The sequence below is a fragment of the Gracilinanus agilis genome, chromosome 2, assembly GCF_016433145.1.
Source record: "Gracilinanus agilis isolate LMUSP501 chromosome 2, AgileGrace, whole genome shotgun sequence".
NCBI classification, from domain to species: Eukaryota; Metazoa; Chordata; class Mammalia; order Didelphimorphia; family Didelphidae; genus Gracilinanus; species Gracilinanus agilis.
In genome coordinates this window covers 672,167,952-672,191,122 of record NC_058131.1, presented here as the reverse complement: position 1 = coordinate 672,191,122, position 23,171 = coordinate 672,167,952, and the positions used below count along the sequence as shown (strand labels likewise).

Sequence of the window (23,171 nt, the reverse complement as noted above, 5' to 3'; positions counted from 1 at the left end):
TTCTATTTTTTCAGTCTTTTGACTTTGTTTTATTTGTTCTTGTTGTCTTGAGAGATCATTAGCTTCTAATTGCTCAATTCTAGCCTTTAGGGATTGATTTTCGGCTATAATCTTTCGGTTTTCGGCCATAATCTTCTGGTTTTCGGCCATAATCTTCTGGTATTCCTTTTCAATCTGGTCATTTCTGGTGTTCAATTGCAAGATTCTACCTTTTAAACAGTTATTTTCTTGCCAGATCTCTTCCATTTTCCTCAAAATCTCAGTTTTGAACTCTTCCATAGCTTGTGAGGAGTTTTCCTTATTTGAGGAGGGTCCGGATGCTTGTTTGTTCTCGTCCTCTGTTTGCTCGGTTGTCTGGATTTTCTCTGTGTAAAAGTTGTCGAGTGTTAAAGGCTTCTTTTTCTTGTTGTTATTCTTTCTCTTCTGAGCTTCCTGAGGCTGGGTGGCCATCATTAGCCCAGCAGCTTCTCAGGTTTATCCTCACGCTCAGGGTCTGTTCGCGGTCTATTGGCTCCTGAGGTCTGAGTTCTGGTTTTTTCCAAGGTCAAGCCCCCTGGTAGACCCCCTTGCTTGATCCTCTGCAGGAGGTTCCTTTACAAGCCTCAGGGCACTGCTTCCACAGTCGTATACCCGTCTGTACTGGTTCCCCACTCAGGTTTTCAGAGCTTTAGTTCCTGGCTGTGTCTGCCTCCACCCACGCCTCCGCCCGTGCCTGTGCTCTCAGCCCGCGCTCTGCGCCCTGAGTCCACTCTCTGCTCCCGTGCTCAGATTTCGCGTGCGTTCTTTGGCTTATTGGGGTCCTAAATCTTGCTGCTCTCAGGAACAGGCCCCGGAGCTGCCAATGACTCGATGGGTGCTCCAATCTTGCTCTATTTCTTTTTAGCTGGCTTCGGCACTATAGATGTTGTGTGTGGAGGGGGTGGGGGGTGGGGTGGTTGCTCAGCCCGCGATTTAGTGAGAGCTGTTTCACCCCTTTATAGCATGGAAATGCCTCGATTCCACGTACCTTCCACACTGTGCCCTGTTGTGGGGTTCCTCCGTTCGTCTGGACTTGTTTTTATGTCCCCTTGAGGAGTTTTGTGTGTTTCGGTCAGGAGAGGTTAAGAGCTGCTTCTTACTCTGCCGCCATCTTAACCCAGAACCCCATTCTAGTAATTTTTAAAGCAGAATTCCCAACTTCTTTCCTAAATGGTTGGGCTAATTTACAGTTGCACTAATAATCTATCTATCAGGGGGCTTGTCTTTCTAAAGCCCCTCTAACAGTGATGATCTATCTATGATCTTTGCCAACTTGTTTAGAGTGAGGTGAAGCCTCAGGGTTTTGATCTTCTTTTCCATTAATTATGGTTTGAAGCAATCTTTTGCTTACAAATGGTTTATAAGTTCTTCCTTGGAGAATTGTATGCTCACATTTCAACAACTTACTTACTCATGAAGGAATAACTACTATTGCCTGACTCCCATATCGGCACAAAAAAGATTTACGTTCCCGATTCCAACCCTACTAGCTGAGGTTCTGCTACCTGAGACCCTTTTTTGGGATGACTATTGTTTCCAGAGTCCACATCCTGGAAAGTATCTTTTCCTTCTATTATAAACAGATTTCTACTTGTTTTTGGAATATTATATTTATAAAAAAGTCCATTTCTACAATTTCCCCATCTTCTCTTCTTGCCCTACCCACAATATGCAGAAAATAAAACTACATTTTTACCTTCTAGGACCTTTCAGCTCTGCCTGATGTCTCTTCCTTACTCCAGCCTCTAGGAAATCAATAAATACATTAACTAGAATTCAGCTTGGCATAAGCCTCTGAGGAACTTTGTGAAATGATTTTTTCCCAGTCTTGAATTAAATTTTTAATAACTTCAAACTATATTTTAAAAACTATCTATCTTGAGGTTGGTCCACAAAATCCATAGTTTTCTAGTTCCTTTAACAAGGGTAGGATTCAATCAAACAAATTTGACAAGAATCAAGCTGCCACATGGTTCCAATCAATGATCGCTTATCGAGTACCTACTATGGATAAGGTTATAAGCTTCACTCCTGGCTGTGCTGCTTCTTACTATTTGTCGTGCCTTCGGCAAGCCCTTAGGTTCTCTGGATCTTAGTTTCCTTATCTGTAAAATTAGGCAGTTAGACCAGATGATGTCTAAGGTCTTTGCTGGTTCTAAATTCCACAGTCCTGATTGTGTTATAATTTCAACCCTTGGAATGCCAGAACTTGAGCTGTCTCAGAAACCAGACTGCTGCTTTATGAATCATTTTTAGTGGAAACTAATGGGTCCGAGGCTCTAGTTTAGGCTCTGCTGTTGTGTTTCTCTACTGCCTGATAGGCCCATTTCCTACTTTAGAAGGAAGCTATGAGGGAAAATGAAAGATGGAGAACATCAAACTTGGACAGAGATGAGATTTTCGAAGTTATTTAGTTGACCTTCTGAATAGCCTAGGCATCCCTGAGATAGTCACCGAATACCTCTAAAGCAAAGAAGGCATGTCATCATAAAATGACAGCCTATTTCATTGTGCATATGATGAAGAGCATAGATTGCTAGACTTAGAGTGAGGAGGGGTTTGGGAAGGGAAAACGCTGCATTTATTTATTTATTTAAAGCCCTTACCTGCCATCTTAGAATCCACATCAAGTATTGGTTCCAAGGCAGAAGAGCAATAAGGGCTAGGCAACTGGTGTTAAGTGACTTGCCTAGGGGTCAACCATCTAGGAAATGTCTAAGGTCAAATTTGAACCCAGGACCTCCTCTATCTCCAGGCCTGTCTCTCTAGACACTGAAACCACATAGCTGCCTCTTGATGCATTTGTTAAATACCTACTATATGCCAGGCACTGTGCTAAAGCCTTTACAAATATCTCATTTGATCCACATAACAACTCTGGGGAGCAGGTACTATTACTATCATCATTTTACAAAGGAGGTAACTGAGGCAGACAGAAATTAAGTGACTGACTCAGGGTCACAGAGTTTATTATGGGTCTGAGGCAGGATTTGTACTCAGGTGTGGTGTTCTACCCACAGAAGAATGGATAAGAAAAACAGCTAAGACATTTGAGATTTTCAGTGAATTAGTCTATAAGCTTCCTTCATAAAATCAGGAAAAGGAATTTCATTTCAAGAAAAATTATAAAACACTAACATCTGGAAGAGACAGAGATATTAAGGCAAGAGCTAGTAAAACACGAAGTTTGTAAACTTAAAAAAATTGTAAATAATGATTTAAATATAATTAGTTTTCCTTGAAATCTTGTGTATGCTATTTTATAATTTAAAAACAGTATGTTGAGGAGTCCAAAGGCTTCATCTGACACTGGCAAAGGGGTCACAGAGCTATGAAGTTAACAGAGCTGGTATTTGAACCCCAGCCTGAGTCTGAATTCAATACTCTTTCCACTAAATCATAATGCCTATAGTCAGTCTCAAAGTTGTTATATTTGGAGGGGAAGGGAAGAAAGAAAAATGAGACTTCAAAATGGAATAAAAGTGTATAATTAAGCAATGAAACAAGACTAGTATGGAATAGGAAAGAATTAGGGAAGTCTCTGACTCACAAGAGAGTTATTAAGATGCTATACCTGCCTATTTTCCTTCTGGCTATGGTCATAATGTTATATTTCACATCCAATGTGTGAAGAAAGTGCTAAAACTTTGAATAGAAAGATTATCTTTGAAACAAATTACTGTTTCTTTCCAGATGTTTTCATTTAATTTCCAATTAAAATTTTTAATTTTTAATTAAATTTAAATTAATTTAAATTCCAATTAGAATTTATTTTCAAGTGTTCCATGATTTTGTCATTGTGGGTCCTCAGATCTTTGATTTATTCATTCAATATTTATTTATTTGGTGACTACTGTATATCTACAACTTTACCAAATTCCATGGGGATCTAAATGGTGAAAAAGACAAATTCTTTTCCACTAAATCATCTTATATTTTAATTTTGAAAAATTACTTTTTGTATGAGAAATCCCTGATTCACTTTCTGATTTTTCCACCTTACTGGCATTCTATCCAATTCTGGACTGGTATCCTTCCCATCATAGTGTGAAAGCCAAGTGTTCTCAAAACTTAACCATTTAGATAATATCTTGTTACTGTTCCATAATTCATGGAATCAGATTTTCAGAGCTGGAAGGATCTGCAACATTTCTCTTCTACATCCTCTTCTTGCCAACTCAGAGACCTCTACTTCAGGATTTCACTGCCTCTCTCATCTGATCAATTTTAATAGATGACTATTTCGACTTCTTGCCTCAAATCTTTCCCCATTTCAGTTTATACTCCACAGAGCTGTCAAAGTGATAGTACAGCTCTTACTAAGTAATTCTCCCCTCCCTGCCATTCCTCCCTCCTTGTCCCACCCTCAACTGGTCTACTCAATTTATTAATTCCAAAGGCTAGTACTTCTAGGATCAAGCATAAACTCCCTTGTTTGACATTTTAAAGTCTTTACAAGCTGGCCCATTCCTTTTTTCCAGTTGCTTTTTTACACATGATTCCCTTGTACACTTTTGAACAATGGTCCCCTCTGTATTAGTCAACAATGTACTTCCATATGACACTCCATCTCTAGTCTCTGGGTCTTTAGACTATCATTTTAGTTCCCTTGGATGGTTCTTCATCCATGTCAAACCCCAAAACATGGATGTTCTCCAAGGTCTAGATCCTCTTCTCTTTTTCCTCTGAGTTATCCCACTTGGTAGAATCATTAACTCTCATGGGTTCAATTACAATTTAAATGCAAATGATTCCCAGATCTACACATCCAGCTATTATCCTTTTGGACACCTCAAATCTCAAACTCAACATGTCCAAAAGAGAACCTATTTTCTTCCTTCCTCAAACTTTCCCCCATTATCCAACTTTTTTATTATTGACCGTTACTAGGTTCTCAATCATCCAGACTTGCAAACTGGTATCATACTTGACCCTTCATTGGCATCATCCCACATGTTGTAGAATCTTGTTATTCAACTTCCCAAATAGTGAATCTATTCCATTTCTCCCACATTTGCCAATTCTTCTGTGCAAATAATTTAGTAAAATCTAGTCCCTCCTTTTCTGGCTTTTGCTAAAATATCCCTGAAACACATGTTGTTTCAAAAATGTAGAAGCTATCTTTTTCTATATTCCTTCTTATACAAAACACTTAGCATACTCTAATTGTACTCAATATAAAATCAAATGCTTACACAATAAAAGTCAATTTAATGAAATAAAACAAATACTTACTGAGTACTTAAGTCACTTGGGGTATACAAAGATGGAAAAAAAAGCCCCACTCAACTTCACAGCTAAGTTTTCTGAGTACCAGAGCAAATAATGATACTAATATAAGTTTCAATCATTTCTGACAGATAAATATATTTAGTCTTTAGTTTCAAAAGAAACACTAGGATTCCCAAATGGGTAATTCCCAAAGTCTTGGTCTTTAAAGCTCCCTTGAATGAACTCCATCATCTATAATGTGGCTTCTATAGAGCAAATTTTTATTTCAGATTCAGTGACAGCAACCACACTATTTTGCTTAACTGCTTGTCATCTGTAGAACATAAATAATTACACCCAAGTCTGGAAATGTAATGAGACATTCTGCTTCTATGGTTTTCTCAATAATCTTAATTTTACAGAAAACCATTTCTACTTTAGTTCTCTTAAAAGCCTTTCCTTGCACATCTCGCCATTTGTTATGTCACCCCAGCAAGGAAATTTTTGGAAAGAAATACTGTCCTTCCAGTGGAAGAGACTTGGTTCTTTGCATTAGATTAAATAAATTGTCTATTCCCAGGACATTGTGGTAGGCAGGGAGATGCTTTTCACCTGAGAAATGTTAAAATATTTACTGAATGAACAAATGTTGAATGAGAGGGGTGAGGATGAAGATGACAGACTTACTGGTACAATTAAAGTCACATCTTCATAATATTTCTACATGATTTTTAGGTGAACTCCTTGAACATCAAAGCACATCCATGATCAGGCTTAAAAATGCATTCCAAAGAGAAGTAGAATTCCTTCTTTGTATTGTTAATTAGTCAATCAACCAACAGGCATTTATTAAATATCGCTTTGGTGCCAGATAGTGAGCTGAGCACTGTGGGGTCACACTCTACCAATACACTTCTACTCCTCTCAATCAATGATTGGTCTTTTTTATGTTCTGAGGTACCAAAGTAAGGTGCTCAGTGCTTAAGGAATGAAGTAAACAATCATAATGGAACCATGGATGTAGCCACCCCATTCAGTGGGGGCTGATCGCCCCAGAACCCAGTGATGATTAGTGACTGAACAAGGCATCATGAAATCTAAGCAGAAAGGTAAAGGTCAAGACATCTTCCCTTTCTTTGAACAATTTCTTGGGATCCAAAGTAGACATAAAGTTCTACAAGACACCTCTTCCTCAATAGGTTTTTTTGATCCTCTGTGTGTCCTCTGTTTTAGGATTCATGTATTCTCTGTGCCCCCAATCCTCCCAATTTTCATACAAGGAATGTACACCAAGGACATTTCAAATACCTCATTCAGAATTCTTAATTTATCTTACCTATCAATATGGAATCTTAGTAATGATAGCTACAATTTTCATTCCTCGGCTTTTCCTTAGCCCTTCACTCTCAAAATTACATTTCAGAGCATTTCCCAGAACATGGTATTTTCTCCCTATTTCAAACCAATTAGCAGCTCTTAGAGATGGAGTATTTCAGGATATGTGCCCTCTCTTGAGGCCCAATAGGTGTTAGTATACATCTAAAGGATATGGCTACAACTCCCCCAAAGCCAGCAGATACTCACCTCTAACTTCAGGACATCATGCTGAAGTTTATGCTGAAACTCTAGGAAGTGCTTGATGGTCAGCTTTCCTTTGAGATCAGGTCCAAAAAAGTAGGTTGTTAGGGCTGAACACAAGCCAGGCTTGAGGGTATTGCCAGTGGTGGAACGATCCCTGTGACGCATGCCCATGCTGGTTTGGGATCGAATGATGCTCTGAACCTAAGAGAGTTCAGAAAGAGAAACAATAAATTATTAGGGGAATGGCAGCAAATGCGATGATCCTAGAGAGGTTCTCTTCTGCAAAAAGTAATCTTTTAAAAATTCACATCATTCCTTGGCAAGTGATGTAGAACTAGGGGAGAAACCATTATCCTCAAAGGAATGTCTTATCTCAAGAATTTCAGAAATGTCAATAAACCTTTCACTCCTGAATTCATGGCTTGTCCAATTTCAATAGAGGAAAGGAACAACTACAGCCAAGAGCTTTAAATCTCCAAGAGACTAGGACATATATTAGCAATGATACATAAAATTGGTGCTTTAGAAATCTCCTAGGAGTCAATTCAGTCATGAAGGGGAGATTCTAAGACAAGCACTTGAGAGAGGACACAGCCTTGGAACAATTATAGATTACTCTTTAACCTAAACAAGTAATTAGGGTGCTTTTTAATTTTTAGGAGGAAAGCTTGGAATTGCTTTAAACAAATGTACTTTTTGCTTTCTAGATGAAAAATGCTTTCTTTAAACTGCAAACTCTTTCATCGGGTTACCAGAGAGGAAAATAGCCATTCAGAATAATTAACATTGCAAACTGTTGAAATAATTATGATGAACTATAGACATTTTCATGGATGATAATTTTTACAGTGCCAATCAGAGAAACACAACTTCAATATTTAAGATTTGTAATGACATTAAGAGGGGGAGAGGCATGTTTTGTTTGAACTTAATTTCAAGCAGAGGTCGAAACCATATATCTGTGTGTGTGGTGGAGTTCTTACTGTAACCGAAATTTTATACAGATCCAAAGTAACCTTCTATTCATAACAATGGGAGTTCCTCAATTGACTTGAGTAGTAAAAGGCTCACAATGGTGGGAAGACCATAATTAATACAACACTGATCTCAATACATCATTTAGGTTTGGACTGACTGGAATGGAAGATAGGAGACATGTGTCTCCTCTAAGTTTCCTAGTGGCTCCTTTTTTACCTTTAAAATGAAATTCTTAGTTTAGGGGAAAGGGAAGAGAAAAAGTCTTTTTAAAGTACCTACGATATGCCAGGCACAATCCTAAATGCTTTATAAATATTATTTGATTTGATTCAAATTTTTGGCATTTAAAGTCCTCTACAATCTGGGGCTACAATTTAATCTTTCCATATTTGTTTTATATTGCTTCCTTTTATGCACATTTCTTTCCATCCAAATTGGGCCTACCAGCTGTTCTTCAAACTCTGCATTCCATCTTCCAACTCTTTGCTTTCACATAGGTCAGCTCCCTACCTACATTCCCTCCTCCCCTCTGCTTCTTGGAACCCTTGGGTTCACTGAAGACTTGGCCCATCTGTTCCCTTCCCTGTGAAGTCTTTACTGATGCTTCCAATGGTTAGTCTTCTCTCTTTCGAAAGTTTCTTTTTGCTATATTCTCCCAGTATGATGTTAGCTTCTTGAGGACAAGTACTATTTTGTTTTTGTGTTTCTAGGAACTAGCACAAAGAAGATGCTAGATAAATGCTTGATGAATTGAATGACACAAAATTAACAAGTCATTTTTTGGGGGGGAAAAGGCAAAGGAAATCCAAGTTAATTATAACACATTCATACAGCACTTTCTGGTTGACAGTGTTTTTATATATTCTCTAATTTGATCCTCATAAAATTTCTGTGAGTTAGATAGCATAAGTATTTTTATTTGTAAAATGAGTTGGTTGGTTTAGAAAATCAAATCTTTAAAGCTGTTTCTAGCTCTAACTCCAATTGTCCTCATTTTTCAGATGGAGGAACTGAAGCTCAGAGAGACAAGTAATTTCCCCAAGGTCATAGATAGTAAATGGCAGAATTAAGATCTGAATCCTGGTCTCCATGTCCAAAGCTAGTACTCCTACCACATTATGCTAAATAATGCTAAATTGTACTATAGGCATACAAAGAACTTTAATTAAAATCTGTAATTATTTTTTACAACTAGAATCACCTCTAAATTATGCATACCAGTAAAGGGAACAGTAGATTAAATAAATTTTAAAAATTATTTGGATGAAGAAAATTATATGATTTTTTAAAATGACAGATTTGTCTCAAAATGAATAATTTGGGCTGCTAAAATTAGTTGATATTCCATAAGCTTACAAGTGATAGCAAAAGGAACTTGTATTGGAAGTATTAGTAGCAGGAGGAAGATAGTCTAGAATTAAAATTTATCTGTAAAAACTATTTCTTGGTAATTATTTGGGCTTTGTGACCTTTAAAGAACATGACCGTTACTCTGTATAGGAGAATTATTTATGGTTATAAAGAACTTCATATGAGATTATTCGTGACTTTATTTCTTTAAGAGTTTGAACTCAGAATTGGGAAACCTTTTTGGCAATATCTTTTACTTTCAACAATTGTTGTATGGCTGAAAGAAAAATCCTGATTTGGAAACTTACTACTGGTACAAATAGCTTAATTCTCTGTACTTCAATTCTGTCATGTATAAAATGGGGGAAATAATATCTGAACTACTTGCCTCAAGGGGTTACTAATAGGGCAAAATGATACAATGGATATAAAGTATTTTTCATTTGTGTCTAGTTTTACATGACCCTGTGAAGCTTGTCCAGGGGGTTTTCTCAGAAAAGATTTTAGTGGGGCTTGTCATTTCCTTTCCCACTATGTCCCCATTTTACAGATGAGGAATTGAAGCAAACAGGGTTAAGTGAGTTGCCCAGGGTCACATATCTAGTGTCTAAGGTCAGATTTAAACTCAGATATTTCTGACTTTGCTATCCCATAAACACTAAATAACTATGTTATTACCATTACAATAAAGCAATAATAATTTTCAACCTTGAGTATTTAAGTGATACTTTAAAGTATTATAACTTCATAATTTTAATTGTTTTCATAATAAATGAAAAGATGAAGTTTAGAATTCTATCACTTAGGAGGGAGAGTTAAGTGGCTCAGTAGAGCACCAGGCCTGGAACAGGGAGGTCCAGGGTTCAAATCTGACCTCAGGTACTTCCTAGCTGTGTAAAGTCACTTAATCCTGACTGCCTAGCCTTACTGATCTTCTGCCTTGGAATTTATACTTAGTACTGATTCTAAGACAGAAGCTAAGTTATTATAAAAAAATAACTAGATCATTTGGTTCTTTTTCTTGTCTACTCCCAGTTTAAAATGCTTGAATTTCTCTTAATGGCCAAGCACCTTCTCAGATCTGCAATTGGATCCAACACAATCAAGCTTCAATAAATCTTTTTTGCTGTCTTAACCATCTTTCAGAATATTGGCTTTGCTTCCCAGAGCCACTCTGCTTCTGATCATAACATCTTTTCTCCCTGAGCATGTTAGGAGTCTTGCCCTTTCTTACATGGGAGTCATTCTCTCAGGATGGAGTTTGCCCTACTTCTTGCAGGATTTCAGTAATAGTCACCATCTTAGTAGCAGCATCAGCATGAAGGGCTTAAGAGAGTCTTATTTAAGTATTCAATACACCAACATTTATTCAAGGTTTTTTGTTGTTGTTTTTTTAGCACCTAAGTGGCCAGTTGCTTTGTGCAGTGTTTTTTGTGAGGTGGAGATTGGATGGAAGATAGCATCCTTGGAGCAAAATTCTATTTCTTTTTCTCCTTTACACCATTAGTAAATTTCAGTTTGATAAGACCCTGGATGCCTTAGCAATTAAAAATTAAAATTAAAAATGAGGTTTCCTTTATTTTACCTATGAACTAACTTTAATCAAATTTTATGATCAGCTTAAAAACCAAGTTTGGGAAATAGTTCACTGTCATAGTAAAAAATCAGATTTACTCCAGTTGGTAAATCATGAAGTAGATGATTAATGCCTTTTGGCTCTCTGTGTGTGATCAAAGAGATTTAGGAAAAACAGAATGAAAGATTAATATTAGCTGTTACTTTGCTTTATACCACATTAACTTTGCAGGTGCCTAATGATAAGTATATGATGTTCCTCACACATACTGATTCCTTTTAGGCTTCTTCATATACTTGGGGAAAATAATATAATCTGGGAGAAGAAAACATGTTATTTAACAGGGAAATAAAAACAAAAAGCCAAGATGCTTGAAATTCTTTAAAAAATGAAAACAAAACTCTGTTTATGTATTTTTTACATAATAATTCTTTGAAAAGAATACTCTTCTCCCTCCCCCCAATAATATCCTCTTTTGTGGAAAAATTAAAGGAGGTTATTGCTTGAAATCTGATTGCACTTTCAAAACTAATTAATCCACGTGAATATATATTCCAGGGTACAAAGTATCTAAACACAATGGACTTTCTATTTTTTCACTGTTTTTTTCACCCCAGGAGCTTTTAAATACGTTATCCCCAAATTCCTGGTGGTAAAAAAGTTTTATCTAAAGTCATGTCTTGTTATACAGAGGATTAAAAAGGTATTTCTCTGAAGATGGAATTCATTTTCATAGTGAAGACTCATCAGGTTTTCAAGCTGAAGAGATAATCAATGTGTCCTAAATCCAAAAAGTCCAGCTAAGAAGAAGGTGAGGCCACTATAGCATACAAGCTATTGAGTGGTTGGCTCTCTAAGAGATTTCAGAGGCCACCCTTCTGCTATCTTCTCTCTCCTCTTTTTGGGCCTGCCACAAATTCCCATGGCATTATACAGCCCTACTAGGACAATTTAATGGAACTAAGATTCCTGACTTTTGAAATCTCCCTAATGGGGTTTGTCTTTTTCTTCTTCACCAAACCTGCTGCAATCACACTGGTCTTTTGCCTGGAACATACACTAGCCTCCTAATGGGCCTCTGAGAACATAGCCTCTCCTCCTCTAATTAATCCTTGACATCACTGGCATATTCATCTCCCTGATAAGATACAATTTCCCATGAAAGTTAGTCCAATCTCCTTAGTCTAGGATTAAAGGACTTCTACTATCTGACTCCAACTTAACTTTCTCTTGTACTAATTCTTGTCTCCTTCAGTTGGACAAACTGCCATCATCTAACATACTTCACACTTCTTCATCTCTGTCTGTTTACACTGTACCTGGGCTTACAGGATAAAGTGAGATGAGGGACCTTAACAACTCTGTCAACATGAAAGTGCTAGAAGAAAATGTCACTTTTCAGTCTTCTTTCTCTTCCTCCTTTCAAAAGGTTCCTCCACCATAAGGCCTTTCCAGATGTCCCCAGCTGGAGATGGTTTTTATTGGACTCCCTGGCACATACACTGATCACAAGAAGACGACGACTCAAAAGCTAAGTCTGCAGAATGTAAGCTTTGGAAGGTCCTATTAAGCTGGAAAGGCTTTGCATACGAGCCCAGCAATAGACTACTGATCAAGGATCAGGGTAAATTCTGAGAAGTTCACCCATGATCCTCCTGATCATAAGGTGGGATATTTTTTGGCCAGAGTAACTTATGAAATACCAAAACTAATGAAACAATAGATCTTTGAAAGTAATAAAGTATACTTATCTCCATCTGTGTACACATCTTATTGCCCTCTCTAGAGAATAAATTTTTAGATGGCAAAGACCACATCACACTTATTTCTGGATCTCTTTCAGAATCAAGTCCATTGTACGTCACCTTAATAAGTGCTTAATAAATATTTAACAAATACTGAATGAACAAATGTGCTGCCTTCTATGAACCCATGTTTTTCTTTATTGAGGAGTTAATGTCTGGTACAACAGTTACATATTTTGATGATCAATTTATGAATTAATTGATGAACTGATGAATAATCAATAATGACTTCATGTCAACATCGTTGATGAGAATACTGCTAACTTCAAAAGCATGCTTTATATTTCTGTAATTATTTTGTGGAAGGTGTTGTTCACAACTTTTATAAAATAATTTTGAAAAGCAAATCATGCTATTAAAGATAAAATAGTACAAAAGCTGTGTCATTATGTTGTTTCCAATTAGGATTGTCAGAGACAAATATTTAATAACTCCTTTGAGCCTTCTGTTGACTCTGAATTTTGTTCTTTTGTTTCCCACTGCCCTGACATTCAAAGTGCTAATTATTTTATCTTTCAATGAAAGCACATTGACCTCCTCTTTAATCAGTGCTAAGACTCTGAAGGATCCTTATTATTTGGCAACTATGTATTTTCCCCTTGTGGTTCTAGCCTTTTATAACATTATTTTTCACATGAATTACTTGAACAAGAAAAACCAATGCAGTCCAGTTAAGAAAGCAATGAGGAATACAACTGCAGTGGGCAAGTCAGGCTGATTTTTCAACCGTTTTATCTCTTTCTTTCCTCTGAAGAATTCTAAATGAGTGGGTCTGAGCTGATTGACTGGAGGATCTTACAGGCATTCAGATAACTCTTGCAAAAGGAAACAAGATGGTGTGCTATAAGGTTAAATGATCCCAAAAGGGAAGATTTTCTCGTTATATCACTGAGAAGACTTGGGATTTTTTCTGTTTGTTGGGCAATGCTGTCAACTGCTCTCCTTAGCATGTTTCCCAAAGTAATTGTGAAAGATGTAAGACAAAGCAAGGAATGAGGTTCAGTTAACAAAAGAAATTACTTGTACTGACTGTTGGACATGTCTGTAAAAAAAACTTCTGTAGTACAATGGAAGAACTTTAAAGGCTGGGACTAGTCATTAATTAAAAAAAAAATACAGAGTATCTAGCACATAGCAGGCACTCCTTCAGTCTCCATTTAAAGTGGGCACCCAAGTCAGCCCTCCCACATACCTCTTCCCCAACTCTTAGGGACTTCATAGAGTCCAGCCATCTTTCAAGATCGTATCAACCCTGAAACTCACAGCTCTTCAGCATTCTGTGCCCCAGGGGGCTCCTCCCTTTGATTAGAAAGGATAAAAGATGGTTGGGTGGAGAGCCCTTCCCAGATCCTCTTTTTTTTAAATTTTTAATTTTTATTAAATCTTTACCTATTTTAGAATCAACACTAAGTATCAGTTCCAAGGCAGAAGAACAGTAAGGCAATAGAGGTTAATTGTCTTGTTTAGGCTCACACAGGTAGCCATCCTCCCAACTGCACTTCTCTGGCCTTCATCATGACCCTGCTTCAGGTACCCCTCACTCCCCACTTTTGGGCTTCTTTCCTGGTATTGTCTCCTGCACTAGACTATGAGTTCCTTGAAGGCAGGGATTGTCTGTTGCTTTTTTGTTTTCTGGCATCCCCACCACTTAGCACAGTGACTGGCACATAGTGGGTGCTTAATGTTTACTGACTGCCTAAATTTTTTGTTGAACTGAATTGGAGGCAAAATGAAGGTAGAGAACTGCCAAGGCTACAGATCTATAGATCTCAGAAAACCTGTTTGGGTGGTTTGAAACCCCTGTCTCTGTGCTATAGAGATTTTCTATTTTAAGTATATACCATATGTACTTCTATAACCTGTCTCTTTTTCCCCAAAGTATTTTGGGAAGAATAGAAAAATGCTTCCCTCTGCATAATGGTCCCCTTACTTTTCCCCCGCCTACTTTGAAATATCTCTTGGCAGAAACAGCAGCCTCTGGAAAGCTGCCATGGCTGCCAAGTCTATGTGAAATTGCTCCTGACTGTTGGAGGTTAGAACGGCAGTGCTCCTGGGTCTCTAGGACCAAACTGTGAAAATATAATCATCTCTACTGGATTTCTGAGGAAGCATCATATATAAACCTGCCACAGACAGGAACCTGCAACAGTTACAGGAAAAAAGTCAGGTTTTCCTTCCTCTACAGAAATCCTTTATGAACATAATTTAATTTCATAGCTTGAGGCAGAGGAATTCACCTAAGAGAAAAGAAGGAAGAAGTATTAAGAAATGAAGATGACAGTGAATGCGAACTTTTTTGTGTGAGTTGGAGACCAAGAGAAGGAGGGTGAGAATGGAGGAGAAATGATAGAAATATGGACCTACCCGTACCATAGTCAGCAATAATATGCTCACTTCAATTCTTCCCATAGTAGAAAGGAAAAAAAAATCAGGAAAAACAGGAGAAATTGTAAGTGACTGCACATCATTGGATTTAAGAACTAGGACTATTCCCATATATGGTAATGGTCAAAACACATCCAAGGAGAAATCAGAATAAGCTTCAGTCCATCCATCGCCAATTGCCTATTTAACAATTCATATTGGAGACATCTCTAACTTAATTTGTCTAAGACAGAGCTCATAATCTTTTTTCCCCAAAACTCCTTTCCAAATTTCCCTGCTTTTACTGAAAGCATCGCCATTCTTCTAGGCTCCCAGGTTTTTAATCTTTGTGTTATCCGTGACACCCTTCTCTATCACTCCAATCACTTGCCAAAGTGCTTCTCCTTCCACAACATCTCTTACATCCCACCCCCCCTTCTCTGTTCCCATAGACATATCTTTAGTTCAAGTCCTTCCCATTTCTGACCTAGACTATAAAAGCATCCTTCTGATGGGTCTCCTTGCCTCCACTCTAGGCTATCTTTCTTTCTCATTGTGTCAAAATGATATTCCTTAAGGAGAGACATTGCCATATGACTATTTATTCATTCCACTCCAGATTCCTCTGGAATACAAAATCCTGCTTAGCTTTTAAAATTTAACATCCTGGCTCCAACCTATATTTCTAGCTTTAATAGGCATTTTTCCCATTCCTCTACTCTGTGATCTGGGCAATCTGACCTTCTCTCTGTCACTCACACATAGCACTTCATTAACAACTCTTTGTCTTTGTACTGGCCAACCATCATGCCTGGAATGAACCTCCTCATCTTTGCCTCAGAGAATTCATCTCTTCTTTGATGAAGCAGTTCAAGAACCCTTCCTACATATACCCTTCTCAATCTTCCCAACTGCCAAGTGCCCTCCCTCCTTAATAACCTTGTATTTATTCTGGACCTATTTATATATGCAATATATATTCTGTACCTAATTATAGATATACACCTTTGGAAGGAAAGCCCTTGGAATGGAGTGTTATTTATTTATTTTTTTTTGTAATCCTATCCCCACTGCCAAGTCCAAGTGCCTGCCAGAAAGCAGGTACTTAATAAATGCATATAAATTAAATGACTGATCAAAGGTACTTGTAAATGAAGTTTTTCAGAAAGACTTGCCTGTTCAAACTCCTCCATATCTACTTCTCCATCTCCATTTAAGTCAAACATCTTGAAGGCAATTTCAAAATTTCTCTGAGGAGCTGCAAAGAAATACAATTAGAAGGCAATGATCAATGAATCTATTGACTTCAAAAAAATTAAGCAATAGGACAATCTTAAGAAAACTGAATGGATATTTATTAGGGCTTCAAAGCACTACTATTCTCATATACGACAGTTTCTTTTTGGTGTAATGAGGAAAGTAGGAAATTAGCACCCAGGCTGTTGGGCTGTCTCTAAAGACCTGAGAGTTCCATAATGGAATGAAGCTGGAGTTTGAAAAAAGAGTGGATGGTTTGGCCAAGCTGAAGAGAGGAGGTTTTGGCTGTGTGGTCCAGCTTTGCCAGGTTATCCAAGGAGCTGATAGAGTGGGATTTGAATTTCACTGAGAAGAAGATACTTCAAGCAACTATCATGGTCTAGGTTGAGGAAAGGTCTGGATTATCTGTTGGTGGACAGCAGATTTATCTTACTCCCTAGAGCAGTTTTTAGATTGACTAGCTGTGTATTGGACTTGTTCCTGGTTCCTGTGACATCTATGATCATCTTGGAGCACCATGAACCACTGCAGAACCACCTTTCCAGCTCTATTCTAGTTAGAGGTTTAACTTAGTTTAGAACTTAGTTTAGTTAAATCATTAGGGCTATTCCATAGTAAAGAAAACCCCTCTCTTCCACTTCCCTCATTTAATACCAATAAACCCAGTTTGTTTGTACTTCCTGTCTCCTCTAAGCCATAAAGAACCCACATCTTGAAGTTACCCACTTCACTGGCTTTCCCTGGTTGATAGATTGTCAGTTAGCTGACCAACTGTTATTCCCAAATCTCACACCCCCAATTTGGTTTCCCTGTGCTTAATTGTCGGTCCTTCCCTTGTGAGAGGTGAGAGTGTCTCCAGTTTGTCTGACATCTAGTTATTCCCCTATTCCAAGTATTTTCTTTTTCATTGGTAATAGTTAATTTAACAGCCTGAACTGAATTTTTACTCTGGCCAAGCAAAGATGTCACTTGGAAAACCCGGCCTCTCATTTTCTTTCCTAATATCTTCAGCCACCAAAAAAGTTTTAGACAATGTAGAGCAACAGAAAAAGTGATGAACTTGATTATGTTAAAAGCCCTAGGAGCTCAACTCTAGGCTTAAATACTTGCTTGTTGTATGACTATGGGTAAGTTGTATGAATGCTAAGCATTCAATTTCTCTAGGCCTTAGTTTCATTGCCCAGAAAATAGGGACATGCATGATGCTTCCTGTGCTACCTGACAAGGCTGTTAGGAAGAATTCTTCAGAAATTATAAATCACATATATAAGTATGAATTGTTATCCATTAAGATCCTGTTATAGTTGCATGATACTTATGCTATTTACTGGTTTCTTAAAAACTGTATTGGGCTGGACAAGAAAGTCTGTAATAGTTGGAGCATATCACCAGAAAGAAAAATGCTGAAATTCCAAGCCAGTTTTATACAATAGCAGACAAAGCAGTCTAGCTTGTATTTTGTTCATTCTAGGTTTCTTCTAGGTAATCTCATATCCTGTTTGGTGTGTCGCTATATTATTATTTAGACTAATTTAACTTTGGGGCTGGGGAGAAGGGCTAATGTTAACCAAGATTAGCATGACTGTTTGAATAAAGCTCTCTGAAGGATCTCTGTATCAGCTCAGAATCTTAGTTACTTGGGGAGTTTCAAAGTAAAAATTAAGTTAAAGTTTAGAATGAAACATGTGATAGCTGACAGTCGCATGCATTTTTATCTCCACTTAATGGACATGAGTCTTTTCAGAGTTTCCCTAATACTCTCCTTGTATACTTCCTGCTATCGTATCAAACTTTCAAAGACAAGAAAAATGATAGTCAGCTTTGCTACACCCAGCCTCTACTACATTACCTAAATGAGAATTTTATTTTTCATGAGAGAAATTTCCTGAAAACTAGACTTCTTTGCTGCTTGATTTTTTTGTTTTTCGGTGTTTTTGTTTTTGTTTTTTAAACCCTTACCTTCCATTTTGGAGTCAATACTGTGTATTGGCTCCAAGGCAGAAGAGTGGTAAGGGCTAGGCAATGGGGGTTAAGTGACTTGCCCAGGGTCACACAGCCAGGAAGTGTCTGAGGCCAGATTTTAACCTAGGATCTCCCATCTCTAGGCTTGGCTCTCAACCCACTGAGCTACCCAGCTCCTGCCACTTGCTTGATGTTTTTTAATAAACATTTGGCGTTATATTTCCTTTGCTCTCTTGAAACATTTATGATGTAGCTTAATGCTTTATAACATTAAACTACAAGACTCTTAGAAAAATACTATTATGGCTAAAATTTTATTTTTCTGAAATTGAAAAAAAATTCTACAGATATTATTTGTAAAAAAAAAAAAAAGAGTCAAACATATGACCCTTACTCAGAGGTATGTGTGAGTGAGTGTGTGTGTATGTGTATGTGTGTGTGTGTGTGTGTGTGTGAGAGAGAGAGATAGATAGAGAGGGAGAGAGAGAGAGAGAGAAAGAGAGAGAGAGAGAGAGAGAGAAAGAGAGAGAGAGAGAGAGAGATTGTGTGTGTATGGGTCCTGCCACTATAGAACATATGCAAACTCTCTGCTTCTTCTTATCTTCAGAATGCTAAGGATTCCTTGAGGACAGGATCTCCTTAGCTCAGATTCCATTTTCAGGTATCATGCTAGCTAGGTGGATGAATCACTACTTGTTTGCCCTACCTATCTTCTCCCCCTTCCCTGGATCACTGGACAGTGATTCCTCAGGGATACAACTGGGGAAATAAGCAACAGGCTTTTGTTATGAGCCTGCTATGTTCTAGGCCCTGGTTACAGAAAGAAAAAAACAATAAGGAAACTGAGTTCATTATTTGAGTATGGGATGATTTACTCTATTAGAAGCACATTCTTGTTTTTGGTATATCCTACCATGCTAAAACATGAGATGGGTCAAATCAACAAATATTTATAGAACTTATTTGCTGATATGCAAAAGATACTATAAAAATCTGGCCTCAGATACTTCCTAGCTGTGTGATCCCGGGCAAGCCACTTAACCCCCATTGCTTAGCTCTGTATTGCTCTTCTGATTTGGAACCAAGATTTCGTATCCATTCTAAGACAGAAGGTAAAGGTTAAAAAAAAAAGATACTATAAGTCTATATGGAAGCATCACAACCTCTTCTTTTTTGTGCGCAAAAGCTTATATATTTCTCAAAGATAAAGACTGGGTCATTTTTCATCTTTTTATCTCTAGGGACTAGACCAGGGCCTTATGCATAGAAGATGCTTAATAAATGTGGAACTGAATTGCTAAGTGAGCTGCAAAGATAGTATCTACCATAATAATTCAGAAAAGAGATATTATTTTGTTTTGGGGAGGTCAGGAAAAGAAGGCTCTATGGAAAAAGTAGAATTTGGCCTAGGTTTTAAGAGCTGGGAAGAAGGTTTGAAAAGCATTTTTAAGAACCTATGGTTTATAAGGCTAATTAATTAGACTATTGTCTCCTCAATCCTCTCTAGCCCTTTCCTGCAAGATCAATAAAGAAGCATTTATTGAGTACCTGTTATGTACCAGACACCAGGGACACAAAGACAAAAGTAAAACAGCCCCTTACCTCAAGAAGCTTATATTCTAAGGAAAAACATGTATATACACAAGGAGACAGGAACTACATACAAAGAAAATACAAAGAAATTTTGTGAGAAGATAAGGCCATAGGAGTGGGAGGATCTGAAAGGCTCATATTTAGGGTATAGCCTTTGAGTTGAGCTTTGAAGAGAGCTAATGATTCTAAGTGGTGGAGGGGAGCACATAGTATACTCCAGGCATGGAAGGTTATGCAAAAGTATGGAGGTGGGAGATATGTTGTAAGATGGTCAGTCAGACTGCATGAAGGGGAATAATGTGTGGTAAGTCTGGAAAAATCTGGAAATGGATTGGAGTCAGACTGTGAAGAACTTTAAATTCCAGAGGAGTTTGTATGACCTCTGAGGCAGCAGGATCTCCTGGGCCTCTTGAGTGGAGGAACAAGGGCCAGGTCTGTGTTTTAGGGATACCATTTCTGTGATTGTGTGAGATTTCTGCAATAGTTTAGGTGAGAAGTGAAAAGAGCCTGAACTAAATTCATAGGCTTACAAACACCGTTCTCAATATCTAGAATAGACAGTGAATTCCCCTTTATTTCTTCTCCTTGCCCTACAAAATTTCTCCACTCCCAAACTACATGATCTCTTCCTCCTCAAATCCTTATACTATGTTGTTTGGCCCTTTTCCTATTTGGTTATTAAATTCTAAGATGCACTAAAATACTACATAAATCCTGGGAAGTCGAAGGAAGACAGTTTCTAGAAGGCTGAGGCTATCAGAGATAAATACAATCAAGCAGAAAGATGGTGGAGAAAAGGCAGTGGGCTTTGGCAAATGAAAGGATGGATAGAAACAGATTACTTAAGTATGTGGATAGGAAAATGGAGGTAATGGTTTGAAACTCATCTATTTAATAAATTTTGAGACTGAAAGGAAGGAATGAGAATACTATTCACCTGGGAATCAAGAGACCCGAGTCCTAGTTCTGACCCCACCATTAACTGTGTTAGTTTGGGCAAATCATAATATCTCTTTGGGCCTTCCAGAATTAATCAAATTAGCAAGGCTCTACTATGTGTTAGGCACTGTGCAAGGTGCAGGTCATATAAAATATAAAGCAAGATAGGTCCTATCCTCAAGGGGCTTATACTATATTGAGGGAAATATGTGATCATGGAGAAGTGAATAGAATATTCATACAAAATACGTAACAAGTTTTTTTTGTGTGTGTATGGAAGGAATGGACAAGGAGGTCCAAAAGAGGTAAGGAAGGAAAGCATTTTGGGAATGGGGGGGCAGCCTCTACAAAGGAGGGAAAAGAATGAAGAAGAGAGATGATATTGTGCATGGAGCTTAGAAAATGAGGGTTAGGTTGGAAAAAAATTGGAAAATGAGGGAATGTCCTTTGATTGGGGAATGGCTGGACAAATTGTGGTATCTGTTGGTGATGGAATACTACTGTGCTCAAAGGAAAAAAGAACTGGAAGAATTCCATGTGAACTGGAATGACCTCCAGGAATTGATGCAGAGTGAAAGGAGCAGAACCAAGAGAACACTGTACACAGAGACTGATACACTGTGGTACAATCAAACATAACAGACTTCTCTACTAGCAGCAATGCAAAGATCCAGGACAATTCTGAGGCACTTATGAGAAAGAAAACTAGCCACATTCAGAAGAAGAACTGTGGGAGCAGAAACACAGAAGAAAAACAACTGCTTGAACACATGGGCTGATGGGGATATTACTGGGGATGAAGACACTAAACGATAACTCTAGTCCAACTATCAATAATATGGAATTAGGTCTTGATCAATGATACATGTAAAACCCAGTGGAACTGTGCATCGGCTACAGGGGGATGGGAGTGGGATTGAGGGAGAGGGAAAGAACATGAAAAATGTAACTATGGGAAATATTCAAAATTAAATAAAAATTAAGATAAAAAAAGAAAAGAAAATGAGGGCTAGGGACAGCCATTTAGCACAGTGGAGAGCCAAATCTGGAGTCTGGAGATTCAGGCTTCAGACACTTCCTAGCTGGGCAAGTCACTTAAAACCGACTTGCCTTCTTCTCTCTTAGAATTGACACTAAGAAACAAAGATAAAAAATGGAAAAAAATGGGAGAGCTATGTCTGATGGCTATCTTCTCAATAAATAGGAGATGAGATTACATGCTGAGAGGAAAAGGGAAAGAGAACTAATAGACACTGTGGGGAATTGATAAAGAGATGAAGAAAAGCATGGCCACACAGCAGGCAGGGAGGGCCTGAACAAAATCAAGCAGCAAACCTTTCTATGAGTTGTCAGTATGGTTTCCCAGCTGAACAAAAACAAAATTTCAGCTCCATCAGCTTTTTATTATTAATTGAGCAACTCATTCAAAATGTTTCTGTCTATACATTTTGCCAGATTTATTTCACCAACAAAAGAAGTCTATCTGCTGTTTTGATGAGATTCCTTGGTCTGTTTCTTTGATTATATAGCCCTGCCCATATGATTACTTGTTGTTTCTTTAGTGGGACTGGACTGTGGTTTTCATTCAAGTATCACATACTGATGGCTCTAGGGACTGAATTCTCAAATTCTGGTTTTACACATACACAAAATGGGATGTGGCAGTAGTGTTACTAACTATCACATAAGCCCTGCCAACCTGAACTGGAGAAGCTTCCCTGTGGAATAAACAGCCAGTTCTCCCTACCTATTCAATCTTCATCTGCTCAGCCTGTCAGCAAAGCATTCTAAAAAAGCCCAGCTTGCTTCAAGTATAATGACATGCTGTCTGGGAATACAGTGACAGGCAATACTCCTGTAATTTTCCTCTCCCTCCTTAAATGGAAGCTTAAAAACCGTTTGCCAAATACAGTTCTCAAAAGCTCAAGGTGTACCTGGAGACAGATAAACCTACTTGTCTGGGTATTCACATACACCCTACCTGCAAGGGAAGAGCATTTCTGTAGAGAAGAAATGAGTCCTTCTGCATACCAGGGAGCTCCCTTCCCTTCAGTCACCAGCTCTCCATTGAAGATTACAAAATACCACTACATAATGGCTACTCAGACCATATTGGGGCTGATTACTAGGGACTACAACCAGAATTGGGACAGTAGTGGATGTTTGCTAACTAGACTACATCATTCTTTCCTATTAAAAGGCGAGAAACATTTTAGTTTTATGTTAAGAATCATTAGCAAATCAAATAGGTTCGTGACACTGATAACTAAGAGGAATTCCTTTTAAAAGCTAATGGAATACAAAGCAAAAACTAACAGATTATGTGAGAAGAAAACTTTATTATACAGATTCTGTTGAACAAGGGCATATTTTAAGATGTCATTTCCCAATTATTGGGAGTTCTACCTCTGGTCTTTTATGTGACCCCTAAAATATTCCTGGAAGCTGGTTAGTGCTATATTCTGTCTTATCTTCCTTATGAAGGGTTGTGTGTGTGAGTATCCTTGAAAAATTATGCTGTAGGAGAATCTAGTATT

General features: G+C 37.9%; 1 protein-coding gene across 2 annotated transcripts in view; it reads right to left on the bottom strand.

The window, feature by feature from the left end:
• The window catches only part of MICU1 (mitochondrial calcium uptake 1), a 240,744-nt gene that overhangs the window by 94,805 nt on the left and 122,768 nt on the right, over positions 1 to 23,171 (bottom strand). For both annotated transcript variants that reach the window (XM_044659090.1, XM_044659089.1), the window contains 2 exons: positions 16,059 to 16,141; positions 6,814 to 7,011 (listed from right to left, as the gene is read on the bottom strand). In XM_044659090.1, the coding sequence (XP_044515025.1) occupies positions 6,814 to 7,011; positions 16,059 to 16,141 (281 nt within the window). The remainder of the gene's footprint in view (positions 1 to 6,813; positions 7,012 to 16,058; positions 16,142 to 23,171) is intronic.